General features: G+C 42.2%; 3 protein-coding genes across 12 annotated transcripts in view; 1 reads left to right on the top strand and 2 right to left on the bottom strand.

Annotated features, from left to right (window-relative positions):
- LOC102946984 (THAP domain-containing protein 6) overlaps nt 1-12,755 on the bottom strand; it is a 30,854-nt gene extending 18,099 nt beyond the window's left edge. Inside the window, exons 1-2 of one of the 4 annotated variants that reach the window (XM_043546264.1) lie at nt 12,620-12,755; nt 9,796-10,014 (exon numbers count right to left, since the gene is read on the bottom strand). The gene's annotated coding sequence lies outside the window, so the exon portion shown is untranslated. The remainder of the gene's footprint in view (nt 1-9,795; nt 10,015-12,619) is intronic. The other 3 variants (XM_043546263.1, XM_037902859.1, XM_043546266.1) reach the window with 3 other exon arrangements.
- On the top strand, nt 12,706-15,620 carry SMIM15 (small integral membrane protein 15). 4 transcript variants are annotated; one of them, XM_037902867.1, is made up of 2 exons: nt 12,706-12,841; nt 13,614-15,620. In XM_037902867.1, the coding sequence occupies exon 2, from the start codon at nt 13,629-13,631 to the stop codon at nt 13,863-13,865; it is 237 nt and encodes a 78-aa protein (XP_037758795.1). In that variant the 5' UTR covers nt 12,706-12,841; nt 13,614-13,628; the 3' UTR covers nt 13,866-15,620. The 4 variants fall into 4 exon arrangements, with proteins under 4 accessions (XP_037758795.1, XP_037758794.1, XP_037758796.1 ...); XM_037902866.1 differs by having other exon boundaries at nt 12,765-12,900; XM_037902868.2 differs by lacking the exon at nt 12,706-12,841 and adding an exon at nt 13,260-13,401.
- A 1,177-nt stretch (nt 15,621-16,797) lies between these two features.
- Nucleotides 16,798-27,411, bottom strand: part of NDUFAF2 (NADH:ubiquinone oxidoreductase complex assembly factor 2) — a 143,067-nt gene continuing 132,453 nt past the window's right edge. For 3 of the 4 annotated variants that reach the window (XM_037902865.2, XM_037902864.2, XM_037902863.2), the window contains one exon: nt 18,779-19,049. In XM_037902865.2, coding sequence (XP_037758793.1) covers nt 19,013-19,049 — 37 coding nt within the window. In that variant the 3' untranslated portion in view covers nt 18,779-19,012. Of the gene's footprint in view, nt 19,050-27,411 lie in introns of all 4 variants that reach the window. The other variant, XM_007055345.4, reaches the window with a different exon arrangement.

Below are 27,411 nucleotides of genomic sequence, written 5' to 3'. Positions count from 1 at the left end.
CTACTCCAGGCAGGAGCGCATCTATGATATTGTCCTGGCACAGTCGACTGGGCAGTTGCATACAAGGAGAGCTGTTAGGTGTGCTCCCCACGGTAGGCAATCAAGAAAAGGCATTTCAAAGACATGTAGGGGGCTTCAAAGTGGGGGTAGTTTCCAGTATCTGTGACTTCTGGGCACTTAAATTTTCAATTGTGACCAGAGTGTTACTGTTGTAGAGAATGGGGCATTGTGGGACAGTTGTTGGAGGACTGTTGAGTTGACACAGGTCATGCAGCGTCTACACTCACACTGCACCAACCTCGGCAGGTTAAGGATGGCTCCATGCTGTTCGTGGAGGTGGTTTTACTGTGTTGATGTAATGGGGCATTTACATTGGCTGGACACAAAGTTGAGTATAGCCATGCACAAACAGGTCAACGCAAGGGGATTTACTTGGTAGCGCAGACCAGCCCTAGTGTAAATGACACTTGTGTCTATGCAATAGAGTTAAAGTCTTCCTGTTAACATTAACTCTTCTTTCTTCATTTGCATTAGATCAAACACACCACAGTGCTACATGCCTCTAAAAACACTTGAGATGGAACACTATTTTAATGTCTATATTACATGATCAAATAACATTAATCTATGCTATAAATATGGAACACTACTGTATACATGTACATCTATGGCTACAGACAACAGCTCAGCTGCCTACACCATATTATTTGCCAAATAGTATGTCCTGTTACATAATTGCACAATACTGTATAACTCAAGACTCTGTCATAGTGTATAAGGCCAAGGGGACAGAGGCAAGGTTCCTGTGAAAGTGCCAGCTCTTGCCAAGGCTTTAGGCGTCAGCTGAGCACTGACAAGCTCGTACATGGAAACCAAACTAACTTACCTGTATGTTAGTATTGTTCAAAATAAGTGTTGAACTTGTGAAAATGTGTTGGTGTTCATATTCTATAAAACGCCCGTTAATTGCCGCATGCATTAATCTTACTCATAACATCTGTATCCCACGCTATAAGGTAATATGTAGGTTTTGCTTTATAACTGTAAAAATGCCTGCTCTGAATTTGGAAACCCAGGCAGGAGGAGTAGTTCTCCAGCCCATCAAGGAGGACTATCAAAACTAAGTGGGCCATAGTGAAACATGCTACAAAGATGGGGTTAATGACCCTCTTACATTGTGAAGGTGATATATGCAAGAAAGCTTGTCCCATCAGCTTGAATTCTGGAAGAAGGAAATAAAGATAGTGACATAAAAATTCTTCATCTGTTTGCTGTTTGGACTCTCATAGGACTAGAGCTAAGAAACAAAAGCAGAGATCCCCAGTGTTAACCTGGGTGAGCCCTAAAAGGCATACAGTGCTGACAGGTAATTACTGCTCTGTCACCTTTTGGAACCATAGACTAACTCATTTGTGTATATATGTTCCCCCGCTTTAACCTGCAAATAATTCTCTCAATTCTTTTTCCTAATTAATAAATCCTTAGTTAGTTTATTATATGATTGCTTACAAGCATTGTCTTTGATATGAGATCTGAGGTACAAATTGACCTGGGGTAAGTCTCGTCTCTTGGGACTGGAAGCAACCTGAATCTTTTGCGATCTTTGGTATAAAACTATGCTCTGAAGTGTCCTAGCCTAGCTGGGAATGGGCAACAGGGGATGGATCACTTGATAATTTCCTGTTCTGTTCATTCCTTCTGAAGCACTGGGCATTGGCTACTGTCAGAAGACAGGTGCCTGGGCTAGATGGACCATTGCTCTGACCCAGTATGGCCGTTCTTATGTTATGTTAAAGCACAGCTGCTATCCTCCTGCCAAGCAAATGGGTTGGGATTGGGTGGAGCTCCTCCCCCGCAACCCAGTGGTCAACCAAGCTGGTTTGGAGTGAACAGAAGCAAATGCTGTGCACCATAAAGGGCTGTAGGAAAAAATATTCCACCTCAGGAGCAAGGCAGAGACAGGAAAGGATGTGTGGATCTGAACTGGAGTCAGTGCAGCCACTCTATCTAGCCCCAATTCAATGAAAAGGTGAGGGAAATACAAAGACTTTCCATAAGCAATGAAAGAGTGGATGCACTCTGGTACACAAGACATATTTCTCAGAGGTCTTCCATGTCAACTGACCAGACTAGGGTGATGAACAATGTTTCAAAGAGCTAATGGATCGATGATTTAAAACATGGACACAGCTTCTTTTCAAGAGATAGCATACAAAATTTTGTTTGTATTACAAGATCATGCAGCTGAACACAATTGGGGTATGATATTTTGCCTATATACAGGTTAAACTGCATTTGAGATTTACTAGGGGATGCAGGGCATTAGGATCCCCATAAGGAACATCCTTTAAAATACAAGGCAAGTCATCACTCTGGACCAATCTTATAAGATAAGACAAGCTCCAGCTTGTGGCAGTAGGACTGAAAGCTAGTGATTTTTTATCTAATTTCCCAAGTTACAATTAATGCAACAAGAGCAGGACTCAGACCTAGATCTCTTATATGACATCATTATTAAACAAGATATTATTATGGCAGAAATTTGTACAGTGCCTAGCACAGTGAGGTACTGGTCCATGACTGGGGCTCATGGGCACTATGGTAGTCCAATAATAATAAAAGAAGTCACCAAATGTCACTGTCACACAGTGTCTTGTAAATTACTTCTATTTGCATATGATTGCTATATACTCTGAATAAATGCTATACTCTTATGTTTGTGATGCATGTTCTTTCAGGGAAGATTTTGGGGGAGTCTCTCTAACTAGAGAGTCAGGTCTAGACTCTTGGGCTACGTCTACACTTAAAACTGTACAGTGGTGCTGCTATAGCACTTCAGTGTTAAGAATACCTAGAGCGATGGGAGCGGTTATGCCATCAGTGTAGGTAATCAACCTCCCTGAGAGGTGGTAGGTAGGTCGATTGAATAATTCTTCCATCTACACCACAGTAGGTCAGTATAACTACATCGCTCATGGGTGTGATTTTTCACAACCCTGAGAGACATAGCTATACTGATATACATTCCTTGTGTAGACAAGGCCTTAGTACAGAGTTGCTTCCTGGGAACTGACTGGGGTCTGGGTTGACATTCATGAAGGGGGTTGTTTGTGGTGTTGTTTGTGACCACCTCTGTTCAATGACTGGTGTATAGAGTGTAAATGGACAAGTTACACTAAGAAAATATCCAAACTCCACATTACTGATTTCTACTCCAATGGGAAACTGACGTGCAATGACATCTACCACCACTTGGCAGAGGAAAACAATATTTAATATATTCATTTTTTCAAAATAAAATTGTACTTTAAAGGCAATGTTTAAAATTGACTTCAGGTCATTACTACAAGAGAGAAGCAACCAGCCTGGAATTCTAGAGCCCTGATTCTCAGTTACACAAAGGCCATTTTATGCTATCTGGCACCATAAAGGGCCTGAAAGTAGGCAGAAACAACCTCCTGAGAATCCCCGATCTGCAAAGATACTCCTGTAGCCAGAGTACTGCTGTGGCTGGTGGCTCTATTCCCACTACCTGATAGGGCATAGCTAAAGTGAACTGCACTATAGCTGACAGGTTTCAGAGTAGCAGCCGCGTTAGTCTGTATTGCAAAAAGAAAAGGAGCATAAGCTTTCGTGAATTGAGCTGCAGCTCACGAAAGCTTATGCTCAAATAAATTTGTTAGTCTCGAAGGTGCCACAAGTACTCCTTTTCTTTTTGCAATATAGTGGTTATCTATTTCCTAGGGCCATGGAAAGCACACTATAAGCTACAGCAGCCCGGAGGTCCCCTAATTTTGCTCCCTCTCACTAGTTATGTCATGTCTAAATTCTAGTTTGATAACTCCTTGAGGCAGAGGCCAGCCTGACTAGATATGGGTTCTGCAAGGCAATTAGAATATTTGGATGTAGCATTAAAAAACAACAACAACAACAAACATCTCTCTAAAGACTTAAAGATACATGAATCCTTTGACTCTTCTTTCAGTTTTTGTTTTCTAGTTCCTGCAATGGAGAGAAGTAAAGAAGCAGTTGGTGTTGTGTTTTTGTTTGTTTGTTTTTTTAAAAAGACCAACCAATTCAAACTCTTGCTTCATCTCAGAGATCTTAATTTTTAAATGATAAATTTATATCATCCTTTTCCTTGATGTCTTTTCTAAGGTTCTGATTCTACTGCCAGTGACGTTAATGGACCCTTCGCCGCCAACTTCAACAGCAGCAGAATTAGTTCAGGGGTCATGAAAATCTTTCATCTAACAAGGGGCAATGTAACAATGGGGCATTTTATGAGAACCAGAAGCTAAAGCTCATGGCTCTTTCCATGCTCTATTCCAGAATGGAGAGAGTGGAATTTCTTGTGACAATGTCTGACCAATTAAATAAACAAAACAAGCACATACTACTTAAACTTTGGGACTACTTAAACACTGGTAAAAATGTACTTGTTTAGTTCAAAATGTTTTGCTGATGAAAAACGAACCCCCGCCTCTGCCTCTCACTGCCTGGAAAGGCATTGTGACTAATGTGAAGGAATGTTTTTGAATTGGAAAGGAAAAAAAGCAAGCAATGTGCCCTCTGCTTTTGGAACAGTTCCTTGATATTTCTGATGCACTGAAATCTTGCCTTGGAGAAAACAGATTGCTGTGATCTCCACAGGAACATGGGGACAAGGGCGCAAAATGCTTCCCCTTAAAAAAAATAAGTTTGGGGGGAAAAATAAAAATTCAGCAATAGAAAGAGGACGAACTTTTTGGGGATAGGGGGCAAAAGTAGCCCGATTTATGCAGTACCTCTTTGTTACACAGCCCGAGACCGGCAACTCACGGACCCCATAACAGTGAATTAGGCTGAAAGGGTCATTTTTAATTAAAGTGTTGAGGACAGGATTAGAAATCTAAATGACCTTGGAAAATTGATTTGAAATCAACAAGATGAAATTCAGTAAAGGCAAGTGCCAACAACTATATCTAGGAAAGAAAACTTAAATGCAAAAATAAAAAATTGGGGATAACTGGCTTGGTGGTAGTACTGCTGAAAAGGATCTACGGTTATACTACATCAGAAATTGAATATGAGCCAACAATATGATGCATATGAGAAAAAGACTAATACTATTGTGGAATGTATTAACAGGAGCATCATATGTAAGACACAGGAGGTAACTGTTCTGCTCTACTTGGTGCTGGTGAGATCTCAGCTGAAGTACTGTGTCTAGTTGTTGGTGCCACACTTTAAGAAAGATGTGCATAAATTGGAGAGAATCCAGAGGAGAGCAACAAAAATAATAAAAGGTTTAAAAACCTGATCTGTGAGTAAAGGTTACAAAAACTGAGCATATTTAACCTTGAGAAAACAAGACTGAAGGGGGATCTGATAGCAGTCTTCAAATATGTGATGGCTGTTATTGAGGATGGTGATCAATTGTTCTCTGTGTCCACTGAAGGTAGGACAAGAAGTAATGAGCTTAATCTGCAGCAAGGGAGATTTAGGTTAGACATTAGGGAAAATATTTCTAATGATCAGAATAGTTAAGCACTGGAACAGGCTTCCAAGGGAGGTTGCCGAATCCCCGTCATTGGAGGCTTTAGAGAAGTGGCTAGACAAATACCTGTCAGGGATAGTCTAGGTATACTAGTGCAGGGGAGTGGAATAGATGACTTCTCGAGGTCCTTTCCAGCCCTACATTTCTATGACTCTATGAAAAGTTCAATGCCCATCCCACATAAAGGCTGAGCTGCTGTTATGACACACCTTGATGGAAACAACACACACTAGCGTAGCTGAGTTAATGTGGATCAGGATAAGTATTATATAGTAGGAAAACAACAGAGCCAAGGTGCAAACAGGTAAAGCAAATGGAACAAAGGCTGCAGCAGGCCGTGACAGCACCATCCTAGCCACACTTATAATCATATGTACATTTTCATTCATCCAGATAAGATGAACAAATTTATACATTTATAACTGGGAAACAAAGAAAAGAAAAACACTTTGCAAAGATGAGTATTATCCAAGGATAAATGTTATCCTCATTTACAGATGAGGAGATTGAGGTGATTTTCCTAGAGACATGCTGTGAGTTAGTGGCCCAACTGGAAAAAAAAATCTCCTTGTCTCCTGACTTCCGGACACTTATTCTAACTACTAGAAAAAGCTTCAGCAGTGTTGAGGTTCTTTTTTCACCATTTTTTAAAAAAAACAAACAAACCAATAAACAGCCATTTCAGTCATTACCATACTAGGGTGGATGTGAACTATTGACCGAGGTAGGAGATGGACGGCTTCATATCCAATTATCAATCTCTCAAGCAATCCAAAAGGAGTACTTGTGGCACCTTAGAGACTAACAGATTTATTTGAGCATAAGCTTTCGTGAGCTACAGCTCACATCTGAGGAATTGAGCTGTAGCTCACGAAAGCTTATGCTCAAATAAATGTGTTAGTCTCTAAGGTGCCACAAGTACTCCTTTTCTTTCTGCGAATACAGACTAACACGGCTGCTACTCTGAAACCTGTCAAGCAATCCAGTTTCCCTTACTGTCTTTATGGGCAATTGACTTCCTGTTTTGAACTCTAAAATTGATTACTCAGAAAAAGGAAGTTAAAAGTTGTGATATAACCAGAAGCAGATTAAGGCTAAATATGGTTCATGTCTGATCAAAAACACAGGGTACCAAAACATTTTAAGGAGAACAAAAACAATGCTACTAGAAAAATAATTGTGGGTCACTTTTAAAGGATGAAGGTACTTTAATCTGACGCTGGTCGTGCATACTTTTTTTGTCCCATCAACATTTTAAAAGCCAGATACAAAACCCACTATTATGAAAACAAATTGAAAAATTTAATAGTCTCATTATTTTTTGCCTTCCAGTAGTACCCAGAATGTGCTAGACATCATCCACACACAGTCCCTGCCCTAAACAACTTACAGTCTAAGAAGAGTTTACACAGATGATGTGGAAATGGATTGAGCACACCAGTGGAATTACTCATGATTTCTTCTGAGATGCTCAGGTCCAGCTGTACGAACGATAGCAATAGTACAAATGGAAGAGGCTCTTTATGCAATCTAGGGCAGTGATTCTCAACCAGGGGTCTGGGGCCTCCTAGGGGGCCGTGAGCAAGTTTCAGGGGGTCAACCAAGTGTGGCCGGCATTAGACTCATTAGGGCCCAGAGCAGAAAGCCAAAGCCCCACCACACAGGACTGCAGCCCAAGGCCCCAAGCCTCATCACCCAGGGCTGAAGCCAAAGCCTGAGCAACTTAGCTTTGCAGTGACCCTGTGGTGTGTGGCCTCAGGGCAATTGCCTTGCTTGCTACCCCTTGATGCCGGCCCTGGCTTTTAAATGCAGAAAACCAGTTGTAATGGCACAGGTGGGCCATGGAGTTTTTATAGCATGTTGCAGGGGCTTCCAAAATAAAAAGGTTGAGAACCCCTGGCCTAGGAAATAAAGATGTACTGCTGGTCCACTTCAGCATAACATAACAGTGTTTTCAAATAACGATTTGTAGCACACAAAGAGGCTGTAATCCCCAATGGTACAGTGGAGTTTTGTTGGCTCAAGTACAGCTATAAGAAACAGAAAGCCTACTGGTCTGCATACACTACAGATGTGTCATGCGTGGGCAAGACAGTGCTGGTAAAGCATCCACAGTTTAGAGGTTTTACAAGCTGGGGGTGGGTGGGGGGGAGGGAGAGACACTAGATAAACTTAATTTCTACAGTTCTTCAAAAAAATGTTCACCAATATGCAATGTAAGGGAGTTTCATACACATCATCCAGAAACAAGAGTGATATTACTCAGCAGGTGGAATATACAAGGTCAAGAAAATTATGAAATTAAATAATACATGAACTTTGTAGAAACCATTCTGTGTGTGGGACTATCAACTTACATTTTTATGTACACAATGGGACATATTAATGGAGTTACACCAGGGTTGAATTTGCTCCACAAAGTACCATGATACAAAGTCAACTAGAGAGGCATGTAAATTACGATCACAACATTTAGCACTGGTTTTCTACATGATTCTACACCAATAACATGTAACCACATCACAGCAAAATGAACAAATTTATTGAAAGCATATATTAAACATATACATTCAAAATTTCATCCTCATTAATGATTCCTAACATGAGACTGCTTTGCTTTCATGCAAGTGACTCCTCCATTTTCCATGTCACTATTATACTCTCAGCACTGCTGTGTCTTCCTCTGCATTATCAATCATTTCTATTAAGGTTGGAGTTTTTAGCATCTTGTAGCTCTCATTTCACTCCTTTGTCAATCCATTCTTTTCGTAGTTTGACAATGGACAATATTGCTAGACCTCTCCAGGATCAGTTCACTCAAGAGTCCATCCTAACAAAACTTTCAATGCTGCTCAAGTATGTTAAAGATTTTTTTTAAATGGTGGCAATTTAATGTTATTGAAGTTAATTGGTTTATAAAATACTGCTGAGTGGCATTTTGATACTGTTTCATTAGCTGTTACCACTGAGTGCTGGTGATCACTGAAAAGCCAAATATTTTCCTTTCCCAAAAATACTAAGTGTGAAATCTTGGCCCTGTAGGGCTGCTGGCCTGTTTCTCCAGCTCAGTAAGGACTGATGCCATGTCCAATACATGATCAGGTTCTCTTTTTGAGGCCTTTATTTATTCTTCAAATACAAAACTCACAAAGTAAAACCAAACAAAACTCTTCTCCGTCCTCCTACAGGGGCCTATCACAGGAACCAGCTGATACCATTCTCAACTGAGCTCTTTCCATCCTTATAGGAATCGCCCTGGCCCCTTCTCAGCTGGGTCTGATAATCATCTCCACCAGGCCCAAACATCTTAAAGGGGCTCTGCCTCAGAACAGGGCCGGCTGTCCCAGGGCCCTAGTAATTCCTTAAAGGAGCAGACCACCCTGCTCCAGGCCCAATTGAAGTCAATGGCTGTTTTAAGTCCCATTGATTTAAAAAGAGCCAGGATTTCATCCCAGCTGTGACCTAGTTGTGTGGGTTGTAGAGATTTAAGACCCTAAAGTTATTGCATACTGCTTTGATACACAAAAAGTCTTACAGCTTGTTTCACAACTCTTGCCAGAGTCCCTAACCCTTGTCTCTAACAGCATCGCTCTCTATGCATGGCAATCTGTAGGTAAAACCATTACAATGCTTAGTACATATCAAAGACCATTCTTTATGGGGACACAAGATTTCATCAAGGTGTCCCACATTGTTCCATCCTAGGCTCCTCCATTCTCTCATAACTCATTTAAAAAATATGAGCAATGACTCAGTCAGTGCCCTGTAAAGGAATTCTAAACAGGGATGTCAGAAAAAGGGCAGTGGCACATTGAAAGAGTTTTGTAAAGCAAGTCCCAGGTTACCAGTCTGACTGAACACAAAAGTATGCTTATGGTTCAGTCTGAAATGATTTATTATGTTGTGTAGTGTGGCTTTATCCCGTTTTATTTGATCTGATGCTGGACTTTGCAGAATCTAGCCTACTTATCTGGGTACTTACAATGGTATCCATCATGATTGCAACTGAGCATCTCCCAGTAGTAAAAAATAATATCAACAATGATCCCCCTCTCTCTTCCTTTTCTGACAGAAAGAACAGAGGCAGTAGAAGCTTGCTCTGAATGGGAGGGCAAAGGTGCTCTGCATGGGCAGTAGAACAAGGGGAGTGGGGGCAGCAGGGGAAGGTCAGGTGTCAGAGATAGGAAGGGGAGTCAAGGTGGGTGCTCTGTATGGGGAGTTGGGCTGCCAGGGAGAAGAGGTAGAGCAGTTCCTACCTGCTCCCTGGCCTGATTCCAGGTGCCATGGCAGCTGTACCAGCGCCTCTGGGTCTCATTCTCTCTTCTGCCTGCCCCTGCAAATGTCTGCAGTTTTCAGGGAATGGTGCACACTGGTGAAAACACAGATCAGCTCCCACAATATTTACATTGCAGAGGTGCAAGCCCACACTGCACTGTGATTCCACCACCTCCAAGAGACAGACATTCTTCTATTTGCTGTAATGATTTAAAAAGAAGAGCATGTCTATTGGTATGAATAAGGGTAGTTCTTTGGGAGAGCTTGGGCCTAGAAGTGCGTTTTGCATTTAGCTCTGAATGTGGTGAGCCTAAGTGGCCTCCATTCTGTACGAAGTTGTGATGTTCACTGGGCTAGTGCTTGTTTTGCAGTGTACTTTAATTTGACAGTGTAGCATCACTAAAATGGAGAAAAATAAATGAACTGAACAAAAACCAGAAAAGGGTCATAGATATCCAATCTGCCAGATTACCTGGGGTATCCAAAATGCCTGACTTGCCTGAATGATTATGCAGTACTCTTAAGCTACGACTTCCTTTAATTTATCTCCAGTAAGTGCATCCAGGAATGTCACCAAAGGAGATAGTGTTATGTTGCTTTCCAGGAAATATGATGATAAACATATCATTTAGCCACTGGATGACCTGTTCATTTTAAGGTATCCCAAGTTTCTAAAACCAGGTAGTTCCCCTGCTATAATGAACTATTAACTTAGATAACACAGTTTGTAAAACCATCTAACAATAATGCTAATACAATATCTTAAAATAATAACCACATCATTGATTTAGATGAGCTCTGCATTTTCCTGACATTTGTAGAAGAAGTTATTATACAAAGAGACACAGACTTAGAGAAAAGTTAAGAGATTCCAGTGCTTGTATAAGGGCTTGGCAATACAGAACAGGAAGTGAGACTGTGCTTTTCAGTACATATTATAGGCATAGCCTGGACAGTACAGCCTTAGAAAATTTTAAATTTGTATTAAGAATGCATAAATTATCCTATGATAAGGATCTGCATGTAGCAAAAATGTATGTATAACACATACCCAATGGAAAGAATTTTAGATCAATCAGATTTCTTGCCAATTACTATGTCCTTTGGTAAAGCACAGTCACTACTTGTTACTCATGTGGTGCCCTTTAAGTAATACAAATATATATGAGAAACAAGCACACAAAAGCTGGGAATGGAAATTACTGAACAGATCAACCTAGTTCAAGTAACTGCAAGATCTCTGAATCCACCATGCTAAAGCCCCAATCCTGCAAACACTAAAGCATGTCCTTTACTACCATGAACAGCCCCATGGCAATCAATGGGATTACTCACAGTGGTAAAATTAAGCATGTGTAACTGTATGCAAGAGTGGGGCCTAACATGTTGTTCTATCTACTCATACTGTAGGCTTTTATTATATCAAAAATTTTCCAGGCAAATGTACTTTACCTTCCCCACTTGTTGAATTTTTGCATCCATTTTACATGCATTTAACAATGCACTATTACTTTTAGGATTCTGAACCACATCAAGACAAGCAAGTTCAACTAATTTAACTTTCAAAAAGAAAAGGAGTACTTGTGGCACCTTAGAGACATTTGTGCTGGAAATGGCCCACCTTGATTATCATACACATTGTGAAGAGAGTGGTCACTTTGGATGGGCTATTACCAGCAGGAGAGTGAGTCTGTGTGTGTGTGGGGAGGGGGCGGGGGCGGAGGGTGAGAAAACCTGGATTTGTGCTGGAAATGGCCCAACTTGATGATCACTTTAGATAAGCTATTACCAGCAGGAGAGTGGGGTGGGAGGAGGTGTTGTTTCATGGTCTCTGTGTATATAATGTCTTCTGCAGTTTCCACAGCATGCATCCGATGAAGTGAGCTGTAGCTCACGAAAGCTCATGCTCAAATAAATTGGTTAGTCTCTAAGGTGCCACAAGTACTCCTTTTCTTTTTGCGAATACAGACTAACAGGGCTGCTACTCTGAAACCTAATTTAACTTGGAGGTCCAGTAGTTAGCCTGTTGTGTTGTTGGGATTTTTTTTAAATGGAGACAGAAACCTCTTGGAGTTATGGCAACATGTGTATATATAGATTTAAAACATTTCCAAAACCAGACTTTACTACATGCACTCCTCCCCCAGGGGAGAAGATGAGAGAACAAATACATCACAGATTCGTCACGTGGCTTAATGCGCTACGGGAAGCCTACAGTGATGAGCTTGGTCTAAACGCGACCTAGAGCGGAATACCAGCTGTCGTTCAATTACAAACAAGATATTTGCACCCCCCCCCCCCTCTAAAATGAGCTGACAGATCCCACCACGCTGCACGTCGGTATATAAAATGAGGGGATTAGGGCGCTTTGGGAGAACAAATTTATTTCCCTTCCTGCTCGAAGTCGGGGTGGGGGGGGGTGAGCTGCCCACGACACCGGACGCCGACTTTGGGGTGTTGATGATGGACCCGTCCGTCTCCCAGGGTTACACCACCGCCGCCTACGACACCGGGGCATTTATCACTGACGGGTTCAAAGACCACCAGGAACATCGGCCCGAGGGAGCAGCGCAGACTCTGCTTTTCCAAGGGGCTTCTGCAGGCCCCTCCCCGCTCATTATCTGCCAGACTATGCCCGGGGGGGGACTCTGTCCCCCAGAGGGAGCCTTGTCTCCCCTCCCCCCCCAGGGGGTCTCTGCATTCCCTCCCATCGGCCCGCAGCCAGCTCCCCGCCGGCACGAACTGAGAGGCGGACTGCTCCAGCCCGCTCCCGCGCGAGCAGCCAGGCGCACGCTATTTACCTACCGGCTGCCCCGGAAGTGCCCCGCGCCGTCCGGACGCGCTACGCTGCCCCCACAGAGCAACGGCGGAGGCAGGGACATCGCCGCCGGCCGCAATCACGTGACCCGAGGCCCGGAGAGCAGCGGCTGAAGGGACGCGCTAGCCGGTGCCAGAGATAGACTCTATGGCCACGGAGGCGTAACGGCGGGGGCTGCGCGCTCTCCTTTTCCTGTTTCCGGTTGGCCAGTGAGTCTCCTGTCCTCGCGGCTTCTGGTCGTGGAGCCGCCGTGGCACCGCCAGGAGGGGTCAGTTCTTCCCTGGGGCTCGGGCTGGCTCTAGGGCGAGGACTCCCCAAAGAGCCCCCCCTGGGCCTCGTGATCCCGCGCAGGAGCCCGCCCCTCGGGTGCCGCTGCCGCGCTGGGGCCGGGGAAGGGAGCGTGACCCGGCCGCGAGCGGTCGGATAAGGGGGGTGGGGGTGGGACGACACTGTGGGCTCCTCGGCCCGCTGCGGGGGTCGCCCCCGACGACTCGGGAAGTGAGCGGCTCGCTCCCGGCCGGGCCCCGCTCCAGGTGCGGGCAGCCGGAGCGGACGCGCTGCCCCCGCGCCGCGCTCCCTCCTGCATGGCCCGCGTGGACCGCAGATGCGCTAGCGCCGGGTTTTTAACTCGGGGATGCGGAGAAACCGTAACCATCCGGGGTCCCGCCAGCTCCGGGGGGGTGGAACAAGAGTTTAAAAGAAAACGAGTTTGGCGGCATAAACAACCCACCGGTTTACTCGTCTGACTAGGAAAGTTCAGAAAGTACAGGTGAGAGGGGGGTGGAAAGTACGTGTTGGAGAACGATCTTAACAGCTGACTGAAATAGCGGCTTCCCTCCCTCTATCCACCTAAACGTGAAGCACTCTGATTAACTAGGTAACGGGGGCAGATATTGCTACTGCACTGCATAGACACGGTAACTTTTGCAGTACTTTTATGACTATGTAATGAGAACATTTTATCATTCAATTTTTATGTAGGATTTTCCCAATTGGATGCTAGAAAAGATGTTTGATATCAAAGCCTGGGCTGAATATATTGTGGAATGGGCTGCAAAGGATCCATATGGCTTTCTTACCACTGTGATCTTGGCCCTTACACCATTGTTCCTAGCAAGTGCAGTGCTATCATGGAAACTGGCAAAAATGATTGAGGCCAGGGAGCGGGAGCAAAAGAAGAAACAGAAACGCCAGGAAAATATTGCAAAGGCCAAACGAACAAAGAGGGATTAAGTCTTCCTTGTGCAAAAAATGTGCTTTTTCGTTGACACATTCTTGTGCACTTGTATCTTTGTGTGTTGTTGTCTTCCTCCAACAATCTTCTTGAACTACGACAATTCAACCCCTGAAATTATTCATGTTCTGCTTAAACAATTTGTGTTGCTGTCTCTGTCTAATCTACAGTGGCATTTGATGTGTATATTTCAACCAGATACCACTTTCCAATGAGTTTACTTTTGTATGTTTACATGCCATACATTAAAATTAATGCACTTGGGGGGTGGGGTTTGGTTTTTTAAATTGGAACTGCTTTAGCAGTTGTTCAAACATGTCAATATTAAATTATAGAAGAAAAAATTAAAATGTCTGACTTTCTAAAAATATTGCAGTCATTGGTTTTCTGGACCCTTAGGAACTTTGTTTTAATACAGCCTTTTTTCTACTGTTAGTTTGTCTTCATTATAGTACTCTTTTTTTTTTCCTGGTTTCAACTTAGTCCTGGAATAGCAGTCCTTGTTTCTGCAGCAGTTGTCAGCTTGGTATTCTCAGGAGTTTCTTATTATATGAACAGTGTTAGCATTTCACATTCACTTGACTAAATTCTTCATGAGTGGCTCTCAAAATCTGCTTCCTGGACAGTCAGTAGTCCACTGAGCCTTTTTTGGATAGTTCACAGAAGGAAAGTTTTTACAGCAAAGAAGTAGGCAAATGATTCATTTTCACAATATCCCAATGTGAACAGCTCTTGCCTACAATGTGCTTCACAAAATGAACGTGGAGCTCCATTTGGCAAACTAAATACCATTCTAGGTTTAGGTGAGGACAACAGTAACTCTGGAGCAGTAGAGGAACTGCCTTGGATATTACCAGCTTTGAAAGGATGGCTTAATGAAAAGAAACAAAAGTCACATGTGGTTCTAGTGTTGTAAAAGTTGCAAAGTAAATTGGAGCTAAGGCTAACATTTAATTTATTCAGATTTTTCTGTCCAAAGAATAATAGTAAAAGTGAAAAATGTGTAGTTTAATATCATGCTTTAGCAAATCTTAATTTTTATTACTACTTTAGTTCCAGTGGGTCTGATCCTGTAGTAGCTATCAAGTTTTAGGCCCTGTTCCAATAACATGTCTCAATCAGAGCGAATAGGATTCTCGTGGCTAGCTCTTCACTTAGTATGTAAAGGATAAACACCTATGAAAGCAGATGCTCTATATTATTGAAAGGAGGAAGTGAATAAGAGATGATAAATACCAATGCTAACAAACAGGAAGTTTTGCTAAATCAATATTAGGGCTTGTCTACATTGGCAATTTACAGCACTGCAACTTTCTCGCTCAGGGGTGTGAAAAAACACCCCCCTGAGTGCAGCAAGTTTCAGTACTGTAAAGCACCAGTGTAGACAGTGCATCAGGGCTGGGAGCTACACCCCTCATGGAGGTGGCGGGTAGGTTTTTTTTGTTTTTTGGTTTTTAAGAGCTGCGACCACACAAGGCATGTTAACTGTTGCCAGCGTAGACTAGCCCTTAGTTAAGAGTTGGATGTGAAACATTCAGGTGTAACAGTTAGCTTTTTTCTCCGAGTGTTGCTCAAGACAAGTATTGTTAGAACGTAAAACATGTTTTAACCTTTTTATGATCTGGATTAAGTCTTCACTGTTTGTCTTGAATGTGGTTACACCTTGGTATTTATACAGTTTTGATATTGTTTTAAAATGGAACAGACTCAAAACTAACTACATTACCTAAATAAATTTGATACTTTTTTAAAAATGTGTTCGTTCTTTATTCTGACTTGTAAAAATGTGTAACAGCTGTAGAGAAAAGGAATGTGCCATCTATACAATACTTAAGTATATATTATAGGGTTCTAAAGAGAATGGATTCAACATACATTGAGAAGTGAAAATGATCCAAATTAACTAATTCTTAGGCATAATCCTCTCAAAAGTGGTGTGACTTACACAATGTTTTTTATAGTAGGCACAGCTCACTCTGTGTGGCTGATGTAAAGGACTCATACTCTTAAAGTCTCCAAATGAAGCATTTGTTGTTCAGTTGGTGAATCCTGACTGGGAACATTTGCTTTGTGTTGGAGGTGGAACATAGGATCTCATCATGTGCACCAATTAAAGCCAGATGTAGCCTAGTTAATTTATAGAATCAGAAGGTAGACATGGAAAATACCTATTATTTGTTTAGTCTATTATTGAAAGATTGTTTCCTATATTAATTTTTTGTTCAGTCACTTTAAGTCCCACATGATGTGTTTCCACCACTTTAGTTTATTTTAATACCCCAGCGTGCTGGGTGCCTCCCACTACAATGAAAACATGTGCTAGTAAACACGTCGATTTCTGAATCCCCTAAGACACTGAAAATCCCAGATGAGGCTACACACCAGTTTGACATGGTGCAGGCTGGGGAAGGATGAAAGGAACAAATAAGATTTGTTAGGAATAACAGCATGATGGAGCAAGTAATTTTAAAATGTGACAGGCTTCTTGTAGACACTGGAGAAGGAAGTTAAAGGGTTCTCTTAAAAGAGGGTAGCGTCTTAGAGCAGCTCAAGATGGGTGGGCCAGAGGCAGGGCTAAGTGTAACAGAAGCATCAAAACCAACACCTTTGGTAGATGGGGGGACGGACATAAAGGTGGTACAAAAACAGATCAGACAACTCTGGCTTTGAAGATAAACTTGAAAATAAAAGTGAAGAAAGGGGGAATATAGGCAGTGGCTGGGGGTTGGTATCAGGTTGGGTAAGATTATCTACCTTGACTACTGAACAATATTCTGAGTTAAGCCTTTTGGCAGCTGTAGGGCAGATGCTAGATCCAAACTCACTCTGCTCATTCTCACACCATGGCATAACCCATCAAAATTATATTTTTTTCTAAGTAGAATACTGTTTCCCTTTTGCAGGCAGTAATAACCACACACAGTTTTTCCCTTTATCATATAAAATCTTTTATAGTGGTCAGTCTCCACGTCAGTCTCCATTCAGTACTATTCCTAAAATTGTTTGGGAATGTGGTGGGGTGGTAATATATCTCTGGCCCTTTAAATTTCTTTCCAATTCCATAGCCATAAAATTGATTTAACAAAAGAATCTAAACGTCATTAAAAATCATGTTTGCCTTCATAATCTATAGTTACAATCTTCTAAACTAACATAAACCAGTGAAGTTCTTAGGATACAAACATCTAATCCATTCCTTGCCAGGGTAGAGCTAACTCTGAAAACTAGTGACAGTAAGTGTTAAAAGATCAAAATGTCAAATCATGTATATGGATAGGAAAAAAGAGATGAATCTTTTCTTCAGCTGCTAAAAGCTTCAGCTGCCTCTCAAAGGCCTGAAACCTTAACTGACCCTTGCACAGGAGCCAAAGCCTCCAGCTCTTCCTGTCTGACAACTTCTGTAAAGAAGTTGTGTATTATCCAAATCAAATCCTATTGCAAATTAAACAGTTTGGGGGTAATGCACATTTGAAAGACATTCCAACACTGAGATGTCCACAGTTGAATATCAAAACAAGGAGTATTGTCTGAAACTTTATATTTTAATAGTCATGTTTCTTTTTTGTTACTGAAGCTGTTACAAGTCTGACACCTTCAGCACAGAATTTAGGGCCTGGGGGTCACAGCTTTTTGGGAGACCTAGCCATAGCACTCTCCATTGCTATCAATCAGATATGCTAAGTCACTAACCTGGAGCTCAGGTGCTTTTATCATTAAGTCATGAAAACTTGTACAGAGCAGGTTTTAATAGCTGGGGGGGAGGGGGAGGGGGAGGGAGGGAAAGGGGAAAGAGGACAAAGTCTGTGCCCTCTCCGCCCTAGTTTACACTTTTCTTATCACTAATGCAGCTGCACCATTACTGGCCCTTCCTGTAATCCTGATAAGAATTTTATTGGTGTAGACACTGCCTAGGACAGTGGTTCTCAAACTTTTGTACTGGTGACCCCTTTCACATAGCAAGCCTCTGAGTGTGACGCCCCTTATAAATTAAAAACACTTTTTTTGTATATTTAACACCATTATAAATGCTGGAGGCAAAGTGGCTTTTGGGTGGAGACTGACAGCTTGCGATCCCCATGTAATAACCTCGCAACCCCCTGAGGGGTCCTGACCCCCAGTTTGAGAACCCCTGACCTAGGAGGTCTTAAATTCCTGGAAAATGAGAAAGTGCTTCCACACACTGCTCTTATTTGACTCAGACTGATTCCATATAGCACTTTAGACTACTTACAGATGGCCAGCAAGACACACTTTAACTGTTGATTTTACCATCTATTAATACAGTTACATGTTATAGTCCCCTAAAATTAACAAAGAATGTAGTCTCTCTATATTTTTGAAGTGCTTTATGTTAATAAGGTCAAACAGACCCTACAGTCACCTAAGGGAGCCAACAGCACTGACCACATTAAAAGGCAACAATAGGCAGGGAACTCTTTGGGATTCCATAGAAATACATGATGATTAAGCAAAAAAAATCTAGATTTGATAATGCAAAAGGTCATTTATAAGCCTCATGTCTACAAATAAGCTATGTGAAATCCATTATGTTGATGACCAGATTATAGTTATAATTTTTAAAAAAAATAGTTACCTTTAAGGAAAATGCCTGTCAAAAGAAAGTGTATTGTGACATTTTCCTACCTCAATGAACTAAACAGAATGAGCTCAAGAATAACAGATTAACAATTACTTTAAAAAAAAATTAATTAGCAATAGTTTTATACTAAGATTTACTAATTAGTCACAGTAATAACTAAGAATTCAAATGATTTCTAAGATCTAGCTTGTAAAAACAAATGAAAATTAACTTTAACATATCAGTTTATTTCTCTCACACGGTAAGTGAAAAAGAGTTTTCTTCAGTCATGTTGCTTGTTAGAGCAATTTTCTACACAATTCACTGGCAAGATTTTTCACATTACAACTGTTTATTTATTACGGCTACTGCTAGCTGGTGGGATCCAGGAACCTGGCTGAAAGGTTTTTGCAGTGCTGGATGGGTCTGGTGAAGGCTCATTCTTTCCATAGTAAGGGGATGATGCATGGCCTTTAATTTGAGTTTGAACTGGTTCAGCAGCAAGTCCCTCATATTCCTTGGTTTGAAGGAGGCTGTCCTTTTCAGAAGCATCTGTGATTTTCCGTTTTATTTCTTCTCTATAGATTTCATTCTTAAGAATTTCCTGCAAAAAGCCACCAGGCAAGAAGGAAAGTGGTTAAAGCAGACATCAATGTAATTTACACTACTGAAATAACAAACGAAAACCCATAGGTATCTTTTTTCCTAAACTTAATTTTACACATTCTCTCTTCATATGCATTTGCAAAATAAAGACAGTCAAAATGCATTGCTTTGGATTACTGCAATTGTAGTCATAGTTAAAAAAAATGCTCCAATATTTTGATTAACTTGTCAAAGCAGAGCTGAACTGCACTTTTCAAAGCTGATATTTACAAGGCATATTTTTCTCGAAGATTATTATTCAGGGTGTGAATACAGGGGCGCTTTCTGTCACAGTGGTATTATCCCCACTATCTAGAACAGGAATAAAAAAATATCTAGAACAGCAAAGTAACGATTCTTCATCATGTCCCCCAAGTCTGCCCTCATTTACCATATACTAGTATAAATCTAGAATAACTTCACTGATTTCCAAGGACTTATTCCAGATTTGTCTTGTGTAAGTGTTGCACCCTTAAATAATCAAAACATATGCTTTTAGTATCTGGGAAGTGTTTATAGTCTGTTAAATGGATATTAAAATTTGTACTAAAAATATAGGGAGTTAGTCTATTTTGCTTTTGAAACAGCTATTTTCTAATCCCAAATCTTTGCAAGGGGTATCTAATGAAATGGGCCTTACCGGATCAGATAAAAATAGTTTTAACTAAATCCTATATGTTTTAAGGTCAGTTTTATTCACTGATTTGTAACTATAGTTTGGTTTGAAAGGATGTACTAATGTTAATTGTTTCATCAGCTTTTACTGGCTAAGAGGCATGTGGAAAATAAAATAAAAAAAATCTCTGATGTAGTATCTACACTATCCCTGGCTGTTGTGAAATTGGAGTTTTGATTTTGCCTGGCCCCAGGATTTCGCCACAGAAAACAGAAAAGAAATAATCCCTTGTATTTGTCTTAATCGGTATTAATCAATACTGCAAAGTCTAAATGTCTACACTACGAAATTAGGTCGATTTTATAGAAGTCAATTTTCAGAAAGCAATTTTGTACAGTCGATTGTGTATGTCCCCATTAAGCGCATTTAGTCGGCGGAGTGCATCCTCAATACCGTGGCTAGTATCGACTCACAGAGCAGTGAACTGTGGGTAGCTATCCCACAGTCCCCGCTGCCCACTGGAATTATGGGTTAAGCTCCCAAAGCCTGATGGAGCAAAAACATTGTCACGGGTGGTTTTGGGTACATGTCGTCAGTCTCCCCTCCTTCACTCCCTCCGTGAAAGCAACAGCAGACAATCGTTCCATGAGTTTTTTCCTGGGCTATCCGTGTAGACGCCATAGCATGGAGCCCGCTCAGCTCACCGCTGCTGTTGTGAGCATTGTAAATACCTCGCGCATTATCCTGCAATATGTGCAGAACCTGGCTAGGAGCCGCCAGCACGAGGACAATTGTGATGAGGACATGGACACAGACATTCCTGAAAGCACGGGATGTGGCAATTGGGACATCATGGTGGCAGTGGGGCCGATTCTGGGCCCGGCAAACAAGCACAGACTGGTGGGACCACATAGCGTTGCAGGTTTGGGATGATTCCCAATGGCGGTGAAACTTTCGAATGCGTAAGGCCACTTTCCTGGAACTTTGTGCGTTGCTTTCCCCTGCCTGAAGCGCACGAATACCAAGATAAGAGCTGCCCTGACATTTGAGAAGCAAGTGGTGATAGCCCTGTGGAAGCTTGCAACGCTTGACTGCTACCGGTCAGTCAGGAATCAATTTGGAGTGGACAGGTCTACTGTGGGGACTGCTGTGATCCAAGTAGCCAGTGCAATCACTGACATTCTGCTATCAAGGGTAGTGACTCTGGGAAATTGCAGGTCATACTGGATGGCTTTGTGGCAATGGGGTTTCCTAACTGATGGAACACATATCCCTAGCTTGGCACCAGACCACCTTGCCAACCAGTACATAAACAGCAAGGAGTACTTCTCAATGGTGCTGCAAGCGCTGGTGGATCACAAGGGACATTTCATTGACATCAACGTGGGATGGCTGGGAAAGGTGCATGACGCTTGCATCTTTAGGAATTCTGGGCTGTTCGAGCAGCTGCAAGAAGGGACTTACTTCCCAGACCAGAAAGTTACCATTGGGTATGTTGAAATGCCAATAGTTATCCTTGGGGACCCAGCCTACGCCTTGCTCCCATAGCTCATGAAGCCATAAACAGCCAGCCTGGACAGTAGTAAGGAGCAGTTCAACTATAGGCTGAGCAAGCGCAGAATGCTGGTAGAATGTGCCTTTGGACATTTAAAAGCTCGCTGGCGCTGTTTGCTGACTAGGTTAGACCTCAGCGCAACCAATATTTCCACTGTTATTGCTGCTTGCTGTGTGCTCCATAATATCTGTGAGAGTAAGGGGGAGAGTTTATGGTGGGGTGGTAGGTTGAGGCAAACTACTTGGTGGCTGATTTTGAGCAGCCAGACACCAGGGCGATTAGAAGAGCACAGCCAGGCGCACTGCGCATCACAGAGGCTTTGAAAACCAGTTTCATGACTGGCCAGGCTACATTGTGACAGTTGTGTGTGTGTCACCTTGATGCAAACCTGCCCCCTTTGTTTATTTTAATTCCCTGTAAGCCAACCACCCTCCCCCCTTCGATCACAGCTGGCAAAGGAAATAAAGTCATTACTGTTTTGAAACCATGCGTTCGTTCTTTATTAATTAAAAAAAAGTGAGATAACTGACAAGGTAGCCTGGGTGGGGTGGGGGAGGAGGGAAGACAAGGCCACATTGCTTATTGTAGCCACACTACAAATCAAAACTCTTTGAATGACAGCCTTCCGTTGCTTGGGCCATCCTCTGGAGTGGAGTGGCTGGGTGCCCGGAGCCTCGCCCCCGCATTCTTGGGCATCTGGGTGAGGAGGATATGGGGGAACTTGGGGAGCAGGGCAGGCGGTTGTACAGCAGATGCAGCGATGGTCTGTGCTCTTGTTGGCTTTCCTGCAGCTCCAACAGATGCTCTATCATGTCTGTTTGCTCCCCCATTAGCCTCAGCATCGCCTCCTGCCTCTTCTCACCGCGTTCACTTAATGCTTTCCTGGCCTCTGTCACTGAATGCCTCCATGCATTAAGCTGTGCCCTATCAGTCTTGTCCATGGATACTAAGGGGGTTTTGTTTTGTTTTTTTAAAGACAGGCACTGTCCAATCAAAATTTAGAATTTTCATATAAAGAAGATTCTACAAAACATAAGACCAATACAAATGTTTCTATATTGTTTAAAGTTCCAACTGGAAAGTTGTTTTTAAAACAAACATTCCACTTGCAGCATTTGCAATCAAAACAGTGCAGGACAGAAAGAAGGGAAGGGAAACTTCCTTCGTGGATTTTCATTGTTGGTATTGAAATGCAAACATCAGTGTATGTGTGACAGTAAACTGGATTTTTTTTTTAATTGTTTACTTTCAATTTAAGGTGTTAGTAACACAAACAGAAAAGAAAAGGAGTACTTGCGGCACCTTAAAGACTAACAAATTTATCTGAGCATAAGCTTTCGTGAGCTACAGCTCACTTCATCCGATTAAGTGAGCTGTAGCTCTCGAAAGCTTATGCTCAAATAAATTGGTTAATCTCTAAGGTGCCACAAATACTCCTTTTCTTTTTGCGAATACAGACTAACACGGCTGCTACTCTGAAACAAACAAAAGTAGGCTCAGTCTTAAAAGGGTAGTTTTTTTAAACATTTAACACAAGCAAACACAGAAGCTAAAGGTGGATGCATGAAAAAACTTGTACAGATAAAGACAGACATCATCTTCCTTTCCAAATGCAAACAGATGGACATCGTACCAAAAGGACTGAAGGTAAAAAATCCATTACAATCTACATACCACACAGACTATGCTGACAGCTTGTGCCACATGCTCTCAAACAAACTGCGGAACCACCTGATCAACATCCTCTACAGCAAACAGGGAAAGATAAGAATGAGCTCTCAAAACTGCGTACTCTCATAAAAAACCAACCTTCCACACAAACTTCCTCGTGGCTGGACTTTACTGAAACTAGACAAGCCATTTACAACACACACTTTGCTTCTCTACAAAAGAAAAAGGACACTAAACTTCCTAAACTACTACATGCCACAAGGGGCCGCAGCAATGGTTTCCTCAACCCACGCAGCAATATTGTTAACCTATCCAACTATACTCTTAGCCCAGCAGAAGCAGCTGTCCTATCTCGGAGCTTCTCCTTCTGCCTCTCCACCCCCACGAACATGATACAGTTCTGTGGTGACCCAGAATCCTATTTTCGACGTCTCCAACTCAAGGAATATTTCCAACATACCTCTGAACAACATACGAATCCACAGAGACCTCCCTACCAACACTACAAAAAGAAGGATTCTAGGTGGACTCCTCCTGAAGGTCGAGACAGCAGACTGGACTTCTACACAGAGTGCTTCCGCCGACGTGCACGGGCTGAAATTGTGGAAAAGCAGCATCGCTTGCCCCATAACCTCAGCCGTGCGGAACACAATGCCATCCACAGCCTCAGAAACAACTCTGACATCATAATCAAAAAGGCTGACAAAGGAGGTACTGTCATCATGAATAGGTCGGAATATGAACAAGAGGCTGCTAGGCAGCTCTCCAACACCACTTTCTACAAGCCATTACCCTCTGATCCACTGAGAGTTACCAAAAGAAACTACAGCATTTGCTCAAGAAACTCCCTGAAAAACCCCAAGATCAAATCCGCACAGACACACCCCTGGAACCCCGACCTGGGATATTCTATCTACCACTCAAGATCCATAAACCTGGAAATCCTGGGCGCCCTATCATCTCAGGCATTGGCACCCTGACAGCAGGATTGTCTGGCTATGTAGACTCCCTCCTCAGGCCCTACGCTACCAGCACTCCCAGCTACCTTCGAGACACCACTGACTTCCTGAGGAAACTACAATCCATCGGTGATCTTCCTGATAACACCATCCTGGCCACTATGGATGTAGAAGCCCTCTACACCAACATTCCACACAAAGATGGACTACAAGCCATCAAGAATACTATCCCCGATAATGTCACAGCTAACCTGGTGGCTGAACGTTGTGACTTTGTCCTTACCCATAACTATTTCACATTTGGGGACAATGTACACCTTCAAATCAGCAGCACTGCTATGGGTACCCGCATAGCCCCACAGTATGCCAACATTTTTATGGCTGACTTAGAACAACGCTTCCTCAGCTCTCGTCCCCTAACGCCCCTACTCTACTTGCGCTATATTGATGACATCATCATCATCTGGACCCATGGAAAAGAAGCCCTTGAGGAATTCCACCATGATTTCAACAATTTCCATCCCACCATCAACCTCAGCCTGGTCCAGTCCACACAAGAGATCCACTTCCTGGACACTACAGTGCTAATAAACGATGGTCACATCAACACCACCCTATACCGGAAACCTACTGACCGCTATTCCTACCTACATGCCTCCAGCTTTCACCCTGACCACACCACACGATCCATTGTCTACAGCCAAGCTCTGCGATACAACCGCATTTGCTCCAACCCCTCAGACAGAGACAGACACCTACAAGATCTCTATCAAGCATTCTTACAACTACAATACCCACCTGCGGAAGTGAAGAAACAGATTGATAGAGCCAGAAGAGTTCCCAGAAGTCACCTACTACAGGACAGGCCTAACAAAGAAAATAACAGAACGCCACTAGCCGTCACCTTCAGCCCCCAACTAAAACCCCTCCAACACATTATTAAGGATCTACAACCTATCCTGAAGGATGACCCAACACTCTCACAGATCCTGGGAGACAGGCCAGTCCTTGCCTACAGACAGCCCCCCAACCTGAAGCAAATACTCACCAGCAACCACATACCACACAACAGAACCACTAACCCAGGAACCTATCCTTGCAACAAAGCCCGATACCAATGCTGTCCACATATCTATTCAGGGGACACCATCACAGGGCCTAATAACATCAGCCACACTATCAGAGGCTCGTTCACCTGCACATCCACCAATGTGATATATGCCATCATGTGCCAGCAATGCCCCTCTGCCATGTACATTGGTCAAACTGGACAGTCTCTACGTAAAAGAATAAATGGACACAAATCAGATGTCAAGAATTATAACATTCATAAACCAGTCGGAGAACACTTCAATCTCTCTGGTCACGCGATTACAGACATGAAAGTTGCGATATTACAACAAAAAAACTTCAAATCCAGACTCCAGCGAGAGACTGCTGAATTGGAATTCATTTGCAAATTGGATACAATTAACTTAGGCTTGACTAGAAACTGAGAGTGGCTACGTCATTATGCAAGGTAACCTATTTTTCCTTGTTTCCCGCCCCCCCCCCCCCCCCCCCCCCCGTTCCTATTAAACCCTGGATTTGTGCTGGAAATGGCCCACCTTGATTATCACACACATTGTAAGGAGAATGGTCACTTTAGATAAGCTATTACCAACAGGAGAGTGGGTTTGTGTGTGGGGTGGGGGGGAGAGAAAACCTGGATTTGTGCTGGAAATGGCCCAACTTGATTATCATACACATTGTAAGGAGAGCGATCACGTTAGATAAGCTATTACCAGCAGGAGAGTGGGGTGGGGGGAGGTATTTTTTCATGCTTTGTGTGTATAAAAAGATCTTCTACACTCTCCACAGTATGCATCTGATGAAGTGAGCTGTAGCTCACGAAGCTTATGCTCAAATAAATTGGTTAGTCTCTAAGGTGCCACAAGTACTCCTTTTCTTTTTGCGAATACAGACTAACACGGCTGTTACTCTGAAACCTGTTTAATTCAAGTTAGAGACAGTCTAGAATTCATTTCACCACCTCTCCTAGCTGTGATATCAATCTGTAACTTTTTTCAGAGTAACAGCCGTGTTAGTCTGTATTTGTAAAAAGAAAAGGAGTACTTGTGGCACCTTAGAGACTAACCAGTTTATTTGAGCATGAGCTTTCGTGAGCTACAGCTCACTTCATCGGATGCATAGCATATCGTAGCTCACGAAAGCTCATGCTCAAATAAACTGGTTAGTCTCTAAGGTGCCACAGGTACTCCTTTTCTTTTTAATCTGTAACTTGTGTTTTTTCAGATTCTGTTCTCTGTCTTGGGGCAGATCACCTGGAAATTAAATAGTTTTCTAAACATCAAAAAAAATAAACAAACAAATAAAAGAATAGAAAAGGAACATTTCCCTGTTTGCATGTGGAATTCAGAATGTGTTTCAAGACATTGATACAGGCTGGTGGTCTGAGCACAAGACTTGGGGTGAAGTAAATCCTGAGTTCTAATTTCAGTTCTGACCCTGACTCTCTTTGTAGCCTTAGACAAGTGTGTCTTACATTCTGTCTAAATTTCCCCATCTGTAAAATGTGGATAATTTAACTTATCTTAGAGGAGGGGGTTAGTACTGATCAGTTATGTTTTGAAGATGAAAGGGATTATTATTAGATTTGAAGGATTCAATTTCAGCAGGCAAGTGTCATTAATTTTTTCTTTCCCCCTCCACGCAAACCAAACAAATCTTACTATTAATAATCTAAGCAGAGACGGAAAGTGTCATGATAAACATGACATACACTGTATATAGAAGTCATGAACAACTGGTGCACTCTTTTGCTGTCAATTCTAGAGGTCAGATAACAACAAAAGTGAAATATGTATATTACAGGGTGGATAAAAATCAATGATTTTTAAAAAAAATATAAAAAATTGGATTTTTTAAATTTAAATCAGATTTTTTTGATAAACTGCTTTTTGAGGAAAACATCTATTTTTAGATAGTTTTAATTAAGATACATTTTAGCTCAAAGATATCTCATCATGAAATAGGGATTATAAATTCTAATTCTATAGTATGAGACAATATATTCATGTAATGTTTAAGAAAAGTTTTGTAAATGAGTTCCAATAGTTCATGCATTAGGGAGCCAATCTTATGGGGTTCCAGGGGCTTCTGTATAGATTATTTAGGTTAATCTTTCTATCTAGCCAATGGGATTCAGTGCTCAGTCTAGAAGATACCATCAGAGATGTTTAGTTTTGCAGTTCTCAAACTGTGGATTTGTGTCTCCAGAGATAACATGCTTGTTAACAGCAAAAATGTTTTTAAATAAATACATAGAGGTGAGAAATAACAGACCTCAACCCTATTGTCTCTCTGCAAAATTGTGTATACAGAGTCAATCCCTTACCTCTCTCTAAAAGTGCAAAGTTTCAAAAAGTTCAGTGAATAGAAGATTGTTGGGGACAGAATAGATCTGGACAGGAGGAGAAGTCTGGAGATAAATGTGAGACGGAAGGGACAGGCAGCAGAA

Source organism: Chelonia mydas, chromosome 5 (assembly GCF_015237465.2).
Source record: "Chelonia mydas isolate rCheMyd1 chromosome 5, rCheMyd1.pri.v2, whole genome shotgun sequence".
Lineage (NCBI taxonomy): Eukaryota > Metazoa > Chordata > Testudines > Cheloniidae > Chelonia > Chelonia mydas.
This window is presented reverse-complemented; position numbering and strand designations above follow the sequence as displayed.